This window comes from Nannobrachium achirus (genome assembly GCF_963921795.1).
Source record: "Nannobrachium achirus genome assembly, chromosome: 10".
In the NCBI taxonomy this organism is placed as follows: Eukaryota; Metazoa; Chordata; class Actinopteri; order Myctophiformes; family Myctophidae; genus Nannobrachium; species Nannobrachium achirus.
This window is the reverse complement of record NC_137819.1, coordinates 42421384-42439852: the sequence shown is the minus strand read 5'-3', so window position 1 is coordinate 42439852 and position 18469 is coordinate 42421384. Positions and strand designations below refer to the sequence as shown.

General features: G+C 45.8%; 1 protein-coding gene across 1 annotated transcript in view; it reads right to left on the bottom strand.

Annotated features, from left to right (window-relative positions):
* Positions 1 to 2832: 2832 nt before the first annotated feature.
* The window catches only part of sdc3 (syndecan 3), a gene marked incomplete at its 5' end in the record, with an annotated part of 72173 nt that continues 56536 nt past the window's right edge, over positions 2833 to 18469 (bottom strand). Inside the window, 4 exons of the mRNA XM_080735500.1 lie at positions 2833 to 3347; positions 8153 to 8366; positions 10076 to 10995; positions 18113 to 18206. Coding sequence (XP_080591626.1) covers positions 3181 to 3347; positions 8153 to 8366; positions 10076 to 10995; positions 18113 to 18206 — 1395 coding nt within the window. The 3' untranslated portion in view covers positions 2833 to 3180. The remainder of the gene's footprint in view (positions 3348 to 8152; positions 8367 to 10075; positions 10996 to 18112; positions 18207 to 18469) is intronic.

Genomic DNA, 18469 nt, shown 5'->3' with positions numbered 1-18469 from the left:
GGTGGGAGAGGTGTGAATACCTGACAATGGAAGAGCAAGAGAACTGCTGGAGCAAGTAAACACACCTACCCACAGTACATTCCACCTTGAGTTACACCCTTCCTTATTACACACAAACACACATGCCCATATGCAGAACACACACGCACGCACGCAAGCACACACTCTCACACACACACACACACACACAGACTAGTATAGTTTTTACTCCCATGCATTTTTGTTTTTCTACAGTACAGAGTATTAATAGAAGCTACTAGCCCAGTCACACTGGTGTGGTTATTGTTTACAATCTCTTAGATAGAAGCTCCTCCCCTCCCCTTCCCCTCCGCCTGAGAGAGACCACCCCCACCACCCCCCAGACCCCAACCCCCCCAAAAAAACACGGATTCCAAGTCACGGCTGTAAGTGAGTAAAAGGTCAGGTTTGTTGGTTGGTGTCAAGATTAGGAAATAATGCTTTTGTTTTTGTCAGTACAGTACAAGTGGCTGACCCCAAAGACTTGATTGCAAAGTTCAACAGCCACGTACGATTTCACCAGACAGATATTTAACAATACTAGTATAGGACTCTTGAATGATGGCTGCTAACCTGCTGCCATAATGACCTGAAATGGCTGAAAGGACTGCCTTACGCCAGCCGAGGTCCAAATATTTACCAGCATCAGGCTGGTGGGCTGGCTGACGTTTCATTTCAAGGGGGTTTCTGTCAAGGATTTACACAGTGGTGTTGCATGCCGTAAATAGAAGATACACAAACTCACAACGCGTTGTGAGCTTATAGATCTGCTTTTTACTGAGCACGACACCGGCACGTAACTAAGTATATAACTGTGGCGGGACGGTAAGGGGACTTCGCATTGGAATCGCGGCTTCCTTCCCGTTTCATTAAGCCCCTCCCCACTCATACTCCCAAAGGCCCCTCCCTCCCCCATTTATTCCCGATCGGACAAACAATGGTGGAACGCAAAGATAGTGAAAGGCATGCAAGGGGATGGGATGGGACGCGATGACATCAGAGACACAAAACAGACCCATCTCTGGAACCAGCTGACCGCCGACCGTCGAGTCCGATCGGTATCGATCGATCGACGGCTTATCAATACTGACGTCTGACGACCACTCATATCACTGGTGCTGAAGTTTATGATGAAGGTGATGATGATGACATTGATATGTGTGTTGATTTGACATGATTTACAGTGTCTTAGTGTCATCTTTAACCACTTGAGCCCTATCTATAGTTCGTCGTTGTGTGACGAATCAGCAAAACAAAGCCGTCGGCTTGTTAGATCTCCTATTTTCTTTGCCATTTTTGGAAGTTCGTGAGGCATTTTCGAATTAGTTGACATGAATCTATGGACCTTCTTTTGAAATGTATTTAGTGAAAATGTTTGCCTAGATATAACGACATGCCCAAAAATGGGGACTCCTGGGTGAAAGTGGTTAAATACACTTTGTATGCATATTGTGTCTGTACTGTAGGTGTGTGTGTGTGTGTGTGTGTGTGTGTGTGTGTGTGTGTGTGTGTGTGTGTGTGTGGTCTGGCGAGAGCACAGCTCATCTCAGGTGTCACATGACTGTGACATCATTACAGATAAAAAAAACGTTTGGATGAGCATGCAGACGTCGGGGGTTTTAGCGGCGACAATGACAGAGAAACGGATTTGCTCGTATTATTTACATAGAATCTTTTGTCTTTAAACTGCTAAAATACATGTCCTCCCATTGAATTATAATCATCATCATCATTATTATTATTGTTATTATTATTATTATTGTTGTTGTTGTTCACCATCCAGCCCAAGAGAGAGAATAAAACAAAAGAGAGAAAGGAAAAAAAAACATTGATATGATATATTATTGATTATTATTACTATCTGTTTACTAATCTTTGTACAGCTTTCGGAGGAGCAAGGCAGCTTAGCTAGGCAGCCTTTGAGCAAGGCAGCGAGGGCCTGGCCTTGCTAGCTCCGTGTTGGCACCAGCAGCGTCCCGCGGTCGCCATGGTTTTCCAGAGCGTTCCCTTGACGCTGTGAGAACACACCCGGAGGGGGGGTGGGGGGTATGGGGGTAGTGGGAGCGCCGTTTTCTGGTTGGCCAAGCACAGAGAGTAGAGGTCAAATCCACCAAACCAAGGTGGGGGATACGAACGTGTGTATGCGCGTGTTATGTGTATGCGGGGTGTATGCATGCGTGAACGTAGTTTGTGTGTGCAACTGTGCGTGAGTGTGTAATATCTGTGTGTGTGTGTGTGTGTGTGTGTGTGTGTATGTGTGTGTGTGGGGGGGGTGCTTGTTTGTTTGAGCACCACCAGAGGGGATGGAAGGCACACAAAAGAGACCTTTCCGCTCTCACCTTTGACCCTGGTCTCTGTGCGGCCAATCAGATTGCTAGGGGTGAGGGGCAGAGTCTAGCCATCTCACTCACTCACTCTTTCATTTTTCTTCCTTTGTGTCCATCTCTCCATCCACCCCTTCTCTCTCTCTCTCTCTCTCCATCTCTTTATCTCACTCACCCACCCACCCTCTCTCTCTCTCTCCACCCCTCCCCTCTTTTCTTTGTCGCTGGAAACTGTTGTGCTGGGACACAGGATAAGAGCTTGTGTTTTTTTTCTTTTCTTCTTGAGAGTTTCTTTTTGTACAAAATAATCATATCGTATTATATCAGAGAACAAGAGAATCGGTAGAATATTAATAACAACATTTAACTTTTTAAAAACATTTCTTGTGTGTGTAGTGTACGTGTGTCTGGTTATTTTTTTCTTCTTCTTCTTCTTCTTCGGAATATATCATTGTCTTTTTTTTTGTTTTCTTTTACGCCATTAGTTGAAAATAAAGTTCCATAAAGTCCAACGGAGAGAGGAGCTCTCATCGTGACGATCGATTGTTTTCCGGGGGAAAGAGGAGTGGATGAGGGTGGCGGAGAGGAAGAAAAGGACAGGGCAAAGGTCGGTCGGTCAGGGCAAGAAGAAGGGGGCGGTCGGTCGGTCGGTCGGTCTGGCCGGGGGGTATCTGTCTCTCTCCTCTTCTTCTTCCTCCTCCTCTCTCCCTTTCTGCTCCCCCTCCGTGCAGGGCAGGCGCAGGGGGGCGGGGGTGGGGGTCCTCCCTTGGTGTGAGCGTGTGTGTGTTTTTTTTCTCCGATGTGTTTTAATGTTGTTGTTGTTGTGTCTGTCGTGTTGTTATGCGTAGAACTCTTCCTGCTTGTCTGGTTTCTGGTAGGTGACCGTGGCCTGTTTGGGTTCCTCCAGCGTGTAGCTACCCTCGTCCTTCTTCTTCATGCGGTAGACCAGCAGCATCACCAGGAAGGCGGCGAACATGGCCCCCACCACGCCTCCCACGATCACCGCTGAGTAAAACAACAGAGAGATGGAGATAGAGAGAGAGAGAGAGAGAGAGAGATTAGAGATTAGATCACACAAAGGCATTTCCACATTCTGCGTCGGCCAGGGAATGCCGCCCGTGCCTTACATTCTACAAACAGTTGGGAGGAACGCACGGTCGCGAGCAGAACACCACAATGCCATTAGTCAGCCCACTGTCGTGTCCCGTCGCATTAAAAAAGCCACGCGTTTTAAAACACTACAAGCCGCCGGCCACTGCCTCAGAACACACACACACACACACACACGAAAAAAAAGCTTAGCAGCAAAGCAGCCCACACCAAGGCATTGTTAACAGTTGAAGCTGAATTTATACCAGCAGCAGCGGTCAGTAATTTATATCTCTCAGCTTTTAGCGCAAAATGGGCGTGTCTGAGGTGTGAGTGACAAGCCTCATAAATAAGCGAGTTGTGGTCCACAGCAAGAGAGAGAGAGAGCTCCCCTCCCGCTCTGAGCGGCTCGAGAAACCTCTGATGTCCTAAGCTGTTTTACTTTTCAGGATTCAAATTAAAAAGCATCAAAAGTAGCAGATCTACAAGCTCGAGCTTGTATATACGCTACTTTTGATGCTTTGGTGTGACGCCGTAGTATGTTCGAGTAGGGCGTTAATTTGATGGAAAAAAAAAAACACCAAAACGTTAAATCCATTGAGACCTGGAAAGTATCTGTGTTGTGTTAAGACTTGAACCGTTTTAACCATTATTTTATGCTTGAGCTATTGAAAAATGGCAGACATACAAGCTCGCAGCGTGGCACTCGGTGCCGTGCCACGCTGCAAGCTTGTAGATCTGCTATTTTATCCTGAAAATCTTTGTGCAAGTCTTTGATTTTTTTTTACCCCGATTCAATAAATGTCTTCTAAATCCTTCTAAAGTTTTTGAAAACTCATGTTCCTATGTCCGTGGTTCTCAAACCTTTTCATGTCAACCCCCAAATATTTGAGTTACAAATGTTCGATTTAAATAATATACATTCAAAGATTTTCATGATTTTTCAAAAATAGCAAAAGCTCGCAGCGCAGCACTCGGTGCTGCACTGTGAGCTTGTAGATCTGCTATTTTCCAATAGCTAAAGTAAACCATTTAAACCATTAAAACGTGGAGATAAGAGGTTTCTGGCCCGACAGCAGTGATATCTCTGCCTGACAGGGGAGAGCTCCACAGTTTAGGGAGTAGTACAAGACACTTGCTGCTCGTCTCTCTGGTGGCTTGCTTCGTAAAAATGACCTACACACTTTTAGGTAAGAAACAGGCCGTGCAGCTGCTCAATCTTCATTAATTTCACATCCACAAGCTGCCAGTTTAAATCTCTGTCATGTGTATTCGGCACTACTACTCTCATAAAACAGGCCGTTTCCTGTCAATCTCAAGTGGTGTCTAACCTGATTCTGTACGCCTTGTCCAGGACCATTTCAGAGCACAGTACACTAATGGTTTCGTCACGCAGCTTCAGCTGCAACGTTTAGCTTATTATTCTTTGTTTTACTTGATTTCAGTGGAGGACATAATTTCATAACAGTGGACAGTGGCGAGAGACAGGAAACAAGGGAGATAGTTGCGGAATGACATATGCACCACTGGGGCTTGGGAGTCGAACCCGGGACACGCTGCCAGGCATCAACCACTTGGGTCATCGGCACAGTTCAATAAGGGACACGTCTTTTAGTTTCTAAATGAGGGATCCCACGTGATCATGCAGTCTGCCGATGCCAGGCTATTCAAACACAACTAACTGCTGGTGTGAATTCAGCGTTATTTCGCCGATAACCGGCCAGCTGACAGAGCCAGAATGTGGCAACATAAGCGGTGTTGTTTCCAACTAGCTTTTTTTGTTTATTGTGTAACCCTGCAGTGCGACATACTTTAGCCCTATGGGGTTGGCTTAAGCAACACACAACAGCTGCATTTTTTCCGCTGCTCTCGGCAGACAGACAGTGTTGCGTGCAACAGCCCTAGACAGAAAGAAAGCCCTAGAAAGAAAACAGGATAAATGAATGCCACTGTATGTGGTATGTGTATAACCTTGTTAAACTAAATTGGTATCAAAGCCAGACCTGGAGAATAAAGTGTTTGTACTCTCGTGGGTATTTCAAAGTAAACAACTTTTCCTCCAAAACTATTTTAATAGGTAGCTAGGTGTTCTGTTGTACGTCACCACAAAGAGTGTCTATACTAGAGTGTCAACTAAATACATACAACAGAGACAGTCTACTGCAGTGGTGGAATAAGTACTCAGATGTTTCACTTAAAGAAAAGGTAGGGTATTGTTTTTTTGTTAAAAGGTTAAAGCACACTGTTCTGATATTAATCATTGCTACAGTACTAGTGTTTGTTCAGTAACAGGAGTCTCCCCGTCAGGGACGTGCAGAGAATGTTAGAGAGGCAGGGGCTGAAATTTCTAAAAGGGCCTTTTGGTGAAAATATTTAAAATAGCAGACCTCCAAGCTCGTTCTGAGCTTGGAGGTCGGCTATTTTCAATAATTCTTTTAACATGAGAAGTTGCATTCAAGTTCAGGAGAGTTTGGACACGGTCATTTTCTTGAATGCTGCCTTCAGGTATGGTACAATCTGGGAACCCAGATCAAAGAAAGGGCGACGCCCACTCGGTCTGTCTCTCTTCCTAGGCGTAGCCATCATTGACTCTGTCTCGAGAGATTGGGTATGGTATGGAAAGAGGGCATTTGCAATTCTTTCACCATAGTAAAAACTGCATTCATGGTCTTGAGAGGGTACTTGGATAAAAGGGCAGGGGCTCAAGCCCCCTTTGATGTCTATGTGTGCACGTGCCTGCTCCACGTCTCACCAGCTCTTTTCAGAGCTCTTTACACTTTCAGGTGGGTGGCAAATCTTCAGCCAATCAGGAGAGAGTAGCCATTTGTCAGCTTCAGTGTTCAGCTTAAAAATGTGGTGTTTCAGTTCCAATTTCGTCTGCTCATTTCTTTGTGTCATCATTTCCAATTCCCCTTGTTTATCCTGATATCCAGTGTGAGTTCAACTTCTCTATCCTGATTGGATAAAATAGGCATCCCGACCTGAAAATGTTGTTTTATGTTCACCGAACAGCTGCAGAGACAGGGAGACTACTGTAACTGAAGAAACACTCGACAGCAATGAGTACTATGAGAATATAGAGCTATTTAACACGTATTTTAACAAAGAAACATCAATCACCCTTCCTTTAAGTAAAAGTAGCAATACCACAGTCTAGAAATACTCTATGCAGATTTACGAAGGCTGCTTTCAAACAGACGAAAACAATCTAAATCTGCAAAGTAACTAAAGCTAACAAATAATTGGAGTGAAGTAAAAAAGTACAATATTTGACTTGTTGTAGAGGAGTAGAAGTATCGAAAAATGGAAATACTCAAGTAAAGTAAAAGTTCCTCAAACTTGTACTTAAGTGCAGTACTTGAGTGAATGTACTTAGTTACTTTCCACCACTGTGTCTAAACTCTAAAGTCTGCCTCTTTACCGATGACCAGGAAATCGCGAAAGGCCACCGCCAGCAGACCTCCAATCAGAATAGCTGAGGGAGAGACAGAGAGCCAATCAGAATGGGCCAATGGCCCAACTCCCCTACGTTGTCTAAAATAAGCTCTCTGGGACTGAAGCAAAAAAGGGGGGCACTTGGAAGGAGAATTGGATTTAAATGGAGGCAAAGCAACAAGCTAAGAGAGAGAGAGAGAGAGAGAGAGAGAGAAAGACGGTGAAAGGGAGACCGCTAGAGACAATTGAAAGGAGGGGGGTTGTTGGAGAACCCGAGAAGAGGATTGCCCGCTCACTAAAGGGTCAAATGAGTCTAAGTAGCAGATTCACTTATAGTGATATATCTGGGCTACAGTCAGGAACACATGGGTGATGCCGGTTTATTCTATCCATTTCCCAGAAGGAAGGGGAGTGGGGGGAGCACCAAAGGAGGCAAAAGGAAATGTAATTATTCAGCCTATTACCTAGTGGGGGCATTTTGATTAGCCAGGCAGACAGGCAGGATTACAGACAGACAGACGGAGAGACAGACATACAGACAGACAGACAGACAGACAGACAGACAGACAGACAGACAGACAGACAGACAGACAAAACCGAACAGGTCAGTGTCAAACTAGCCTTCCCTAACACAGGCTGATTTTGGTCTAGAGGGGGCGGATCCACCGGCTGAAAACAGCCGCTAGATCCTATTGGTTCACAATCTGTGCCATGGCCCGCCTCCCACTTCTATGCCAGAAATTGCAGCAGGTTACCCCAGGCTTTTATTTTTCTTCCTATCGCCAAAATAAAAGCCTGGGTTTCCGAGGCTAGTGTCAAACAGACAGAAGGCTCTATAGAAACTGTCACAGTTTGCAGAATTCAACAAAAGTCGGAAGATTGATATTCCAAGCCGGGGGCTCTGAGATAAACTTCTTGAAGAGAAAAGAGAGAATGGCTTAGAGAATCGAGATTAACTCCCAAGCAGAGGAAACCTATTTTGAATCAAAGGTTTAGCTTACTAGATTGTTACTTAATTTAAACTCATGATTAACAAATGAGACCGGTAAAAACATAATGTGATAAAATGCATTTGAAACGTTTTAAAACCGTCGACTGACACAGCATTTTTTAAAGCCAAAGGTAAGGCGTTCCACAAAGTACGGCTTACCTTAGGGGTAAGCCGTACCTCTGCGTACCCCTAAGGGTACACGCAGCCCCATTTGACAACCGCTGATCAATAGCATCCCGAAACGCGCTGATTTGATTGATGGATTGATTGACTGACTGACAGACGTAGAGCTTACCTATCAAGACCTCCTTCCTCTCCAGGATGTTCTTCTGGGGCAGCTGGGCGGCCGAGCTCCCCGTGTTCACTGTGTTGCCGATCAGGTCAGGCTCCGCCCCCACGTCCATGTCCCGCCCCCGGCCCAGGTCGTTGCGGCGGTCTTCCTCGCGGATCTCAAAGTCCCCGCTGGGGCCCGCCACCCCCAGTTCATTATTACCCTCCTCCGGCCGCGCCTGAGACGCACAGAGAGAGAGAGAGACAGAGAGAGAGAGAGAGAGAGAGAGAGAGAGAGAGAGAGAGAGAGAGGGAGGATGTAGGGATGTTGAATAATTACAATTAGAAATGTAGACAGTAGACACTCTTAACCCATTTAGGACGGGAACACCTTTTGGGGTTTTTACCTTTCATTTTACTTGTATTTATTAATGAATCATTGCATTTTTTGAGTGGTAAAGCAGATCCCTACAAACTAGTTTGTGTGTCTCCCTGTCCCGTAGAGTACAAATAGCTGCAATGCAGGCCTACACACACACACTATGCACGCTGTGTTTCATTAGTACAACAGTGCATGGCCGGAGTTATGTTTCATTAGTACAACGGTGTGTGGCCGGAGTTACAGTATGTTTCATTAGTACAACGTGCATGGCATGATTTTTAAACTATAAAAAAGGAACAGATTGAGAAGACCACTGTTGTGCAGCCTAGACACACGCACAAACACACACAGGGCATAGCTGCTCAAATTCACCGCTTCGCTTCGAACTGAGGTTTGATTTTTCATTTATTCATGAAAATCTGGAGGGTATAAGATTTTTTCTTTTCTTTTCTTGGACGGTATACTGGATGGTGTACTGTATATAACGACGTATCCCTTTAGAAAACACCACTGGTAAACTCATAGGTAAACCAAGAACCCATCATCAGTCTTCTAAACAGTATAATATCAACCAATAAATAATCTGTACATTGAAACTATAAAAAAAAACTATAGGATGATAGGTCAACAAATGAACCTGGCATATGTCTACAACATAACATGCTATCTGTATCTAGATGACATTTTATTAACCTTTGACAAGTGCTACAGGCTAAAGGTGGAGTCTGAAGATTTGAGTCAGATTACGACAGAAGCTTGGGAGTGAGTCTGCAGTTGTAACTGCAATGAGGAGTTCGTTCCACAGTTTGGGAGCCAGATAGGAGAAGAGAATAATGATAGCAAAGCTACATTTGTCACTGTATTTCTTTCATGGAGGAGGCGCTCCATCTGCGTTTGACAACACTCCAAACCAACGCAAACGGAAAAATTTCCGCGGCGCTAAGCGCTTCACTTCACTCCGAGAGCTTTCGAAACAATGAAGCCACTGTTGAGTAGAGTTGGAACCATCCAATACACTGACTGAATGTATGCTTCGCAAAAAATAGCGGCAAGCGTAATTACAATGTGGGAAAAGCCAAGTGAACCCAAAATGCATCATACTTAGAATCCGGGGGCCCCGTTCGTTGCACACAAAAGATACCAGTCAAAGGGTATAAACCATGAACATATGGATGGAGTGAGCGAAGGAACACACGGAGAATGGCCAAATAATGAAACCCACCTGTGTATTAAAATATTTTCATCTATTTCCAAACATTTTCAAAGATAGTGGAAACAGCAGATCTACAAGCTCAAAACGTTTTGAGCTTGTAGATCGGCTATTTCCACTCTTCAAGTATAAAATAAAATAATTAAATTATTTAAGTTGTCTGTCATATCTGCCCATGTACACCTTTTGTTCACGAAGCCTTAAGAGCCAAACAAAAAATTAAAACATTACCCTCTCATAATGTCCCAATAATGTTCAGCGACAGACACGCAATTAAGTCGTTAAATTGCCAGTTATCTGAGCTGACAAATCAATTCATGGTTAAATAAAAGTTCCATAATGGTGCCAGCCCCTACCTGTGTGCTGCTGGGCATGGGTGGACGGGTGGTGCTCCTCTCCGCGCCGGGCGGTGCTGCCTCAGTGGCCGCCGTCACCGCGGTCACCCTGGGCCTGAAGGGGACGCCCCTGGACCTCAGCGTGGTGGTGGCGGCCGGCGTGACCGTGGGCGCCTGCGTGCTGCCGCCGCCGGGGGGCCCTGCGGCGGTGCTGCTCTCTGCTGCCGTGACGGCGTCTTCCATGGTGGTGTCGTCGTCGTCGTCAGCGCCGGCGGGGTAGGAGGTGGTGGGCTCGGGGGGAAGGTACACGTCCTCCTCTTCCTCCGTGGTGCCCAGGTCGTCCAGGCCGCTGGCCGCCGAGGCCGTGCTGGCGGGGACGGTTGGCGCCGCGGTGGTTCTGGCCGCCGCGGCAGCCGCTGCCCTGATGCGCTCCAGCTCCCTCTCCCGCTCGCGCTCCTTCTCCCGCTCGCGTTCCTTCTCCCTCTCGCGCTCCCGCTCGCGCTCCCTTTCACGCTCGCGCTCCAGCTCACGCACGCGCTCCCTCTCCCTCTCGCGCTCCCTCTCCCTCTCCAGCTCCCTCTCGCGCTCCCTCTCCCTCTCCAGCTCCCTTTCTCGTTCCCTCTCCAGCTCCCTCTCGCGCTCCCTCTCGCGCTCCATCTCCATCTCCCTCACGCTCTCCCAGCCGGCGCCGCTCACGCCGTCGGCCTCGGTGGACATGGGGGTGGGCGCGGTGGTGGGCGCGGTGGTGATGGCAGCGGCCGCGGCAGTGCTGTCGTCGGTGGTTGGCGTGGGGTCCGGGTCAGGGTCCGGGTTGGGGCTGGGCTCCTGGGCGGGCGGGGCAGAGGGGGCGGGGCTAGTGGCCTGGGTGGTGGAGAGGGGGAGGGGCTCCTCCGTGGTGAAGGTCACACGCACCGACGTCGGCCTCACGGTGATCTCTGGAACTGGAGGAGAAAGAGAGAGAGACAGGCAGGGGGGGAGAGAGGAGGGAGGAGGAGGAGAAGAGAGAGAGAGAGATTATAGTGATTGTTTGTTTGGATGTATAACCAGTGATGGAAAAAGTACTCAGAAGAAAAAGCATCAATCAGTAAAAAAGAAATCCAGTAATAAAAAATGTCTTGAGTAAAAGTAAAAAAGTATTGGCATCAAAATATACTTAAAGTACCAAAAGTACTCATGATGGAGAATGTCATGTTTCAGAAGTCTTTCGAGCTTGTAGAATCATCTATTTTTAAATAGCCAAAGTTCAATTAGAGCTGAAGTGGTTAATGCATGTTTTGTAATAATAATCAAAATCTACAAAGTAACTAGTAACTAACGATTTCAAATAATTGTAGTGGCGCAAAAAGTACATTATTTGTCTATATATTTTAGATGTTGTGGAGTATAAGTAAAAGTATAGATGGAAATATTGGAAGTAGAAAAACCTCAAAATTGTACAATGTAGGCTACTTAGTTACTTTACACCCCTGATCGTCGTCATAACACCTAGTTTTCCTTTCCCAGCATCCTCCTTGGAGCTGGTGGGCTCTAAAGCGGAGCTGAGTTGAACTTCACAGGGACAGAGACATAAGGCAGAACAACGTGGGCTGGCTGGCGGAGAGGAGAGGAGAGGGGGCTCACAGAAGAGGAGGATATCTAAAAATGGCTGCTGGGAAAACAATAGCGCTTCTGTTTTAAAGCACATCATAGTGGGAAAAGAAGAAAAACGCCAAGTTCAGGGAGAGAGGGGGAAGCGGTGGCACGGAACCCCGTGACAATCTGTCTATCTATATATAAGAGCCTTTTCGGATTCCAAAGGGCTCGTATCACAGTGTGAGATAAAGCAATTTGCCGGTGCTGCCGTCCTCATCAGCGGGGGGGTTGGGGGGGTGGGTGGGTTTGGGGGGGCTCTCGCCTGCTCTGAATAGTAATTTATTAGGGGAGGGCTGCTGCTGCTGCTTGCTCTGCCACTAGCGCAGTGCTGCCCTGGACCCAGGGGCTAGCCCTCAGTGAGTCACGCTTTAATAAGGAAGGGTCCTGCTCGAGCTGCCTGCCTGCCTGCAACAAAACACCCCCATCAAACAGTCAGGCTGAATTAGACTGATTCTTGTTTAAGGTAGGGTTAGGTAACCCTAACTTTAACCTTTGCTTTTATGACAGGGTCCTTCAACAGGGGGTCCGGGGCCCTAGGGGGTCCTCAGAGTTACTACAGGGGGTCCTCCAAATCTCTGTGTGATAAAAATCTAAATTGTCCTTTTTTATATTAACCACCTGAATCCTTGCGGCCATATTCTGAGAACTTTAGCCAAAAATAGCAGATCGGCTACTTTCGGCAAAGACGTTTGGTGTAGAGGGTAAAAAGAGCAGACTAAGTACAGAGTGAAATGTCAATTTATGTATTGACGGTTCAAGTGGTTAAATATGTAGCTGAAAACACAAATTGACATGAATCCAAAATAGAATGATGATTGGGCTGTCAAACAATGAAACTATGGAATCTAGGAAACAGTTGTTGGGGTTTCTGCTTCATCTCTCTCTCAACTAAGGGGTCCCTGGCCTGAAAATGTTGAAGACCCCTGTTTTATGAAATAAAACGCTAACTAATCAACGCTCTTTAATCTCTTCTATTGCTAGATTGACCACTTCAGATACTGTTTGAGCGGCGCTAACCGCTTCTACATTTGGCTTTGTCAGTTTGTCCCGCGTCTGTCCGGACTGGGATTGGTCAACTGGTGTCTGTTTTGTACGCCCACTCACCCAGGGGTCACATTGACCATTGACTCATTAAATAGCACTGCTCACTTCACATTGGGTGTGATTTTTAATATCAAAATAACGAATAACCGAAAATAGCAGATCTACAAGCTTGCTTGCACAACGTGCTTCCATAGACGACATTCTGGCTGCTATGGAGTCTAGGGCCGGCTTTACACTGCAGTCAAATCCAGCCCAAATCCGATTTGTTCTCAAATCTGATCTTTTGGCCCGACTTTTCACACTGCATTTGCAAGTGACACAGATCTGATCTGTGCGTTCAGACAGCGTTAGCCCAAAGCTGCCCTGCGGCGACATGTATGCTTTGGTTACCGTGGTAACGACGTAGGCGTCATGACGTTACGTCACTACGTCGACGCTGGTTGATGACGTTCTGATTACTTTCAGGAAATGCGACATAATAGACCATAGTAAACACACGTTAATATTGTTTTTCTCTCTTCTTTTCTTTACTCTTGTGTTTCGCTCTTCTCTCTCGTTTTCACTGTTTAGCTCACGTGTTTTCTCTCTTCTCTTTTGTTTTTCTCATGTGCACAATGCGCTGTAATCAAATAGTAAATACTCGCGCTCTGTAATGATGTAATTTACAGCCGCGATCGGGTCGCGCTGCTCGCGCAGCAAGTGACGCTTGGGCAGTTTGATGTGACTTGAATGTGACCTGCATACAAGTCAATGGGGTGGATGTGGTTGCTGCTTTCAGACTGAGTCAGATGTCCTCAGATCCGATATGGATCGGATTTGAAACTACCTCTGGATGTGGTTTTTCAAAATCGGATTTCATGTGACCTGAATGTGACATGTTTGGATTTAGACTATTTAAAAAAAATCGGATTCCACTTTTGAAGTGACTCAGATCTGATTCAGGCTAGATTTCAGTGGCAGTGTAAAGCCGGCCTTAATGACTGAAATCAGTCGAGACGACTGAGAACTTTAATCCTGCTGGCCTGCCTGCAATAAAAACCCTGATCAAACAATCAGGCAGAATTAGACAAATGTGATCCTTGTTTAACTAGTTCACAGCCAAATCGCCTTCCATCGCCATTTTGAGGAGGGTGAGGCAGCCAGATCGCCAAACGTCGCCTTGGGGATCATTTTCTGATCATTTTGGTATTTTTTTGACATTTTTTGAGCTATAAATGACCTTTCTAGCTTAATTTTAGTCTAAAGTTACATATTCGAAGGAAGTGACATCATCGATGACGTAACCCGGAAGTCGTTCGGCCATAACATAGAATGGGCCTTTTTACAGCATTGAATGTTGACGTTTTTCTTATCAAACTTTACCATATCTAGACCGATTTTCATTCGGAAAAAAATGGCTGGACTGACAGATTGGTCACTCAAGAGCAAAAACGAGTGTAAATGGCGTGTGCACGACGTTCGGATCGTGTTTTATAGCTCCCGTTCGGCGGACCGGGAGACATAATGGCCGCCAATGGGCGCCGCCATTATGGGTCTACTGCTGTCCACTCGCTAGTCCAGACTCTAGGAGATTATCGTTGGGCACACTCTAGTGGATAGTACTAGTACTACATTTTACAACAATATGATCCCTGTTGGGTTAGATTAAAGCTAACTTGGAAATTAATAAAATTCCTGGCAGTATAGGCACACAAGCCTATTGTAAATGGCTGGGAGAGAGTTTGGTAGGGTACTTCCCAGTCAGGTGAGCATGCATTATGCAGCAGACAGACAGACTTAAGTGCACGCACATGCACACGCACACGCACACGCACACACACACACACACACAGTCTGCCGATGCATGTGCTGATCAACTGACCTGTGGGGCATAATGAGATTACTGTAAATCAGATCACTTAATCTCAGGGGATCTATGGCATGTCTGTATGTGTGTATCTGTGTGTTTGGAGGCATCCTTTAATGAATTTGGGTCAAGAAAGAAAGACTTGTGTTTAAAAGGGTAGCTCTCCACCAAACAGAGCTATATTACCTACAGACGGGGAGTCGAATGAAGTCGGGAAATCAGTCGGTTTGGAAGGTGTGAAAAAGATGTTGCTGAATTCACATGAGAGCCGACAATGACAGGTGGCTGCTAATTGGTGATAAAAATAGCCTATGGCTTGATGTCTTTATCAACAATAAGCCCGCTGCTTTCCGGCAGTCGAATGTTTGGCGCTTCCCTACAACTTGCGACCTGACGTGACGGTGTACCCACTGCCCATTCAACAGTAGATTTAACAGTGTAACCACCTCCCATTCAACAGTAGATTTAACAGTGTAACCACCTCCCATTCAACAGTAGATTTAACTGTGTACCCACCACCACCCATTCAACAGTAGATTTAACAGTGTACCCACTGCCCATTCAACAGCAGATTTAACAGTGTACCCACTGCCCATTCAACAGTAGATTTAACAGTGTACCCACTGCCCATTCAACAGTAGATTTAACAGTGTACCCACCACCCATTCAACAGTAGATTTAACAGTGTACCCACTGCCCATTCAACAGTAGATTTAACAGTGTACCCACCACCCATTCAACAGTAGATTTAACAGTGTACCCAGTGGCGCCGGCAGTGGTAAAATAGTGAGGGGACGGTGATGTGGGCGTGGCCAGGTGGTGACGTCATAACCGTAACCAAACGTACACCTCGGACTTTAGTATAACTATCGCAACAATCACTAGCACAATGTGTTGTTAGATGACAATTGTTAGTAGCTCTGGATTAAGAATTGAATTCAACTTTTTCACAATACATAACTTGTTTTATCCTGCTTTTCTTATTTCAATATTAATTATTATGCCCTACAATGTTGTACGCCTATGCCTTGTTATGCCTTCTGTAATCTCGGCATGAATGAGGGCTCTGCTGCGCTCAATGTATTTTCGAGAAAATACATTAAGTTTAAATGTGAATAAAGTAAGGGAAATTCCAGCTACTGTATAATAGTGAAAGTTAGAACGAACTGCTTTTACATCGTAGTCGACTGAGTGAGGAGAGAGAGAGTGACCGAGCCGACGCTGCAGCCCGGCCGTCAGTGAAGAAAAAAGAAAAGTAGACCTACTCACATGTTTTACTTAAGTAAGTAAAAGTAGAAATACTCTGTTAGAAGTCCCATGTCCAAAATACTTGCATAATGACGTTTTGGTATCAAAATGTAGCTACTGTATAAATAAAACGTAGTCATTTGCAGAACGTCCCATTTCACAGGTTTTAAAAAATGTAACATAGATACAAATATTTTAGCAGATCTAAGCTCACAATTATAGCTAAGCGTCGCATTGTGATCTTGTATTTTCATTTCTAATGGTCTAAATATATAGACTGAACTGGTTAATGTATGCCTTTATAATAATCGAAATCTGCAAAGTAACTTAACTGTTTTCAAATATTTGTAGTGGAGTAAAAGCAGCCTACATATTTGCCTCTGAGAAAGCCTAAAAATTGTACTTAGCCTACAGTAGTAGGCTACTTGAGTATAATGTAGGCTAATTTCATTTGTTACTTTAGGCTACCATGCACTGCAGCCTGGCCGTCATCAGAAATTCAGAACCGGTTGAACATGTAAGCAGACAGACTTGTGTATTGGAAGCAATTAGCATGAGTGACTGGGGGTCGCACTGGGCGGGGCTACTGCCCTAGCGCCGGTTGAGGAGAAAAAATACAGAAAAAAAAGAAAAAAAAGCTCGATAGCCTGAAAAGTGGGGTGGCAGTCCAGCCCAAACAGTCCATGGTCCGGCGCCTATGAGTGTACCCACTGCCCATTCAACAGTAGATTTAACAGGGTACCCACCTCCCATTCAACAGTAGATTTAACAGTGTACCCACCACCCATTCAACAGTAGATTTAACAGTGTACCCACCGCCCATTCAACAGCAGATTTAACAGTGTACCCACCGCCAGTGGTGCTTTGGGAATTTCTTTTCATTTATTGACGTCACGTGCACACGCGCCTCTAGAGGCTATTTCGAAAGAACGGATCTCAGCAGATCTAATGGTGGGGAAACAAAAACTATGTTTTCTAGTCTTAATTACATTTGCATTGTTACTTAAGATTTTATTTTCTAGTTACATTTAATTCAATTAGAAAATACAGCGCTGCTAGAAGAGAAACAAAGTTTGCTTTGAACGAATCTCAAAGAGTCGCCTACATACCACATGTATGATATGCACGCAGTCACCGCTGGAAACCGACAGTGGGTGTTAAAGTATCCATATGAATAGGGTACCTGGGCTTGTGACTCTAGGGGGGATGCGCTACAGAGCACTCACTGGTAAACCTGGTAAACCTGTTATGCAAATATAGCCATTTCATTATAGGCTACTAGCTCTTACCCGTTCAAAGATATGAGCTCCAAAATGATGTGCAGTGTGTGGGTTATGGGATGTGCACTGTGCATACAGTATATGAGGGATGGAAAGTAACTTTAACTGGTGCTTGCATGATAATATGTAGGAGCATCAATGTAAGAAACCCGTTTCGTTTAATGGCTACAGAGATACTGTCCCCCCCCCCCCCCCCCCCCCCCCAGCCCAGCCCGCCCGCCCACCCGCCTGCACACACACCCGCCTGCCTGCACACACACAAACACACACACACACACAGAGCTGGTTAAACATTTTGCCTCAAGCTAGATGCAGAATAGATGTGCCTCATGCTAGATGCAGAATAGATAGTAGATACACCATAAAAATGCAAATATACAGCATACGATTTGTGAAAGTGACAAACGGGCTTCACAGTTATGTCAGGTGTGTTCATATGCTAATGGTGATGCAATTTCAGATCAATTGCTCCAGCCACTGAGGAGAAACGCTGTTTCAGACAGACAGACAGACACTCACTCAGACAGACATTCGCAAAATTATAGTATAGATATGGCGCGTCGTCACTCGAATCTACAGTATATACTGCCGCCAACGTCGGTGCGGTGGAAAGCTACCTTAAGGGTTGTACTGTATCTGTGACTGCAAATGCTGTGATTCAGATTGTGTTGTTATGCGCGCGCGTGCGTGTGTGTGTGTGTGTGTGTGTGTGTGTGTGTGTGTGTGTGTGTGTGTGTGTGTGTGTGTGTGTGTGTGTGTGTGACCGAGACCTGTGTACAGCACCAGCATGCTAAGTGACCATAACGAGACAGGAGACGATGTGTGTGTGTGTGTGTGTGTGTGTGTGTGTGTGTGTGTGTGTGGGGGGGGGGGGGGCATCTCATCAGATTGAACCTCACCACCTGTCGTTATCTCTTATCTTAACTGAATCAAGCTTCAGTGGGTGCGCGCACACACACACACACACACACACACGCGTGCACACGCACGCTTAAAAAATAAACTTACAGCCGGAGCCAGAGCCCGAGAAGAGGTCCTCGTCATCATAGAACTCGTCCCTCGTCGAGCCTTCGTCATCTATGGAGGGAGACCACGTCTGCCCCTGAGATAGAGAGAGAGAGAGAGAGAGAGAGACGGTTACAGTTATGTGTCATGACTGGACCGTTTGTCGTTTCATTTGAAATAGAGACCACTTTGTGTGATTAAAACAGACCTCATCGACCACACGCATGCAAAGAAACGCTCGCACGGACGGACACAGCCAAGGGCAGACACGCATTCACATTCGCACGCGCCTGCCTGCCGTCACTGTGCGTGTGTGTGTGTGTGTGTGTGTGTGTGTGTGTGTGTGTGTGTGTGTGTGTG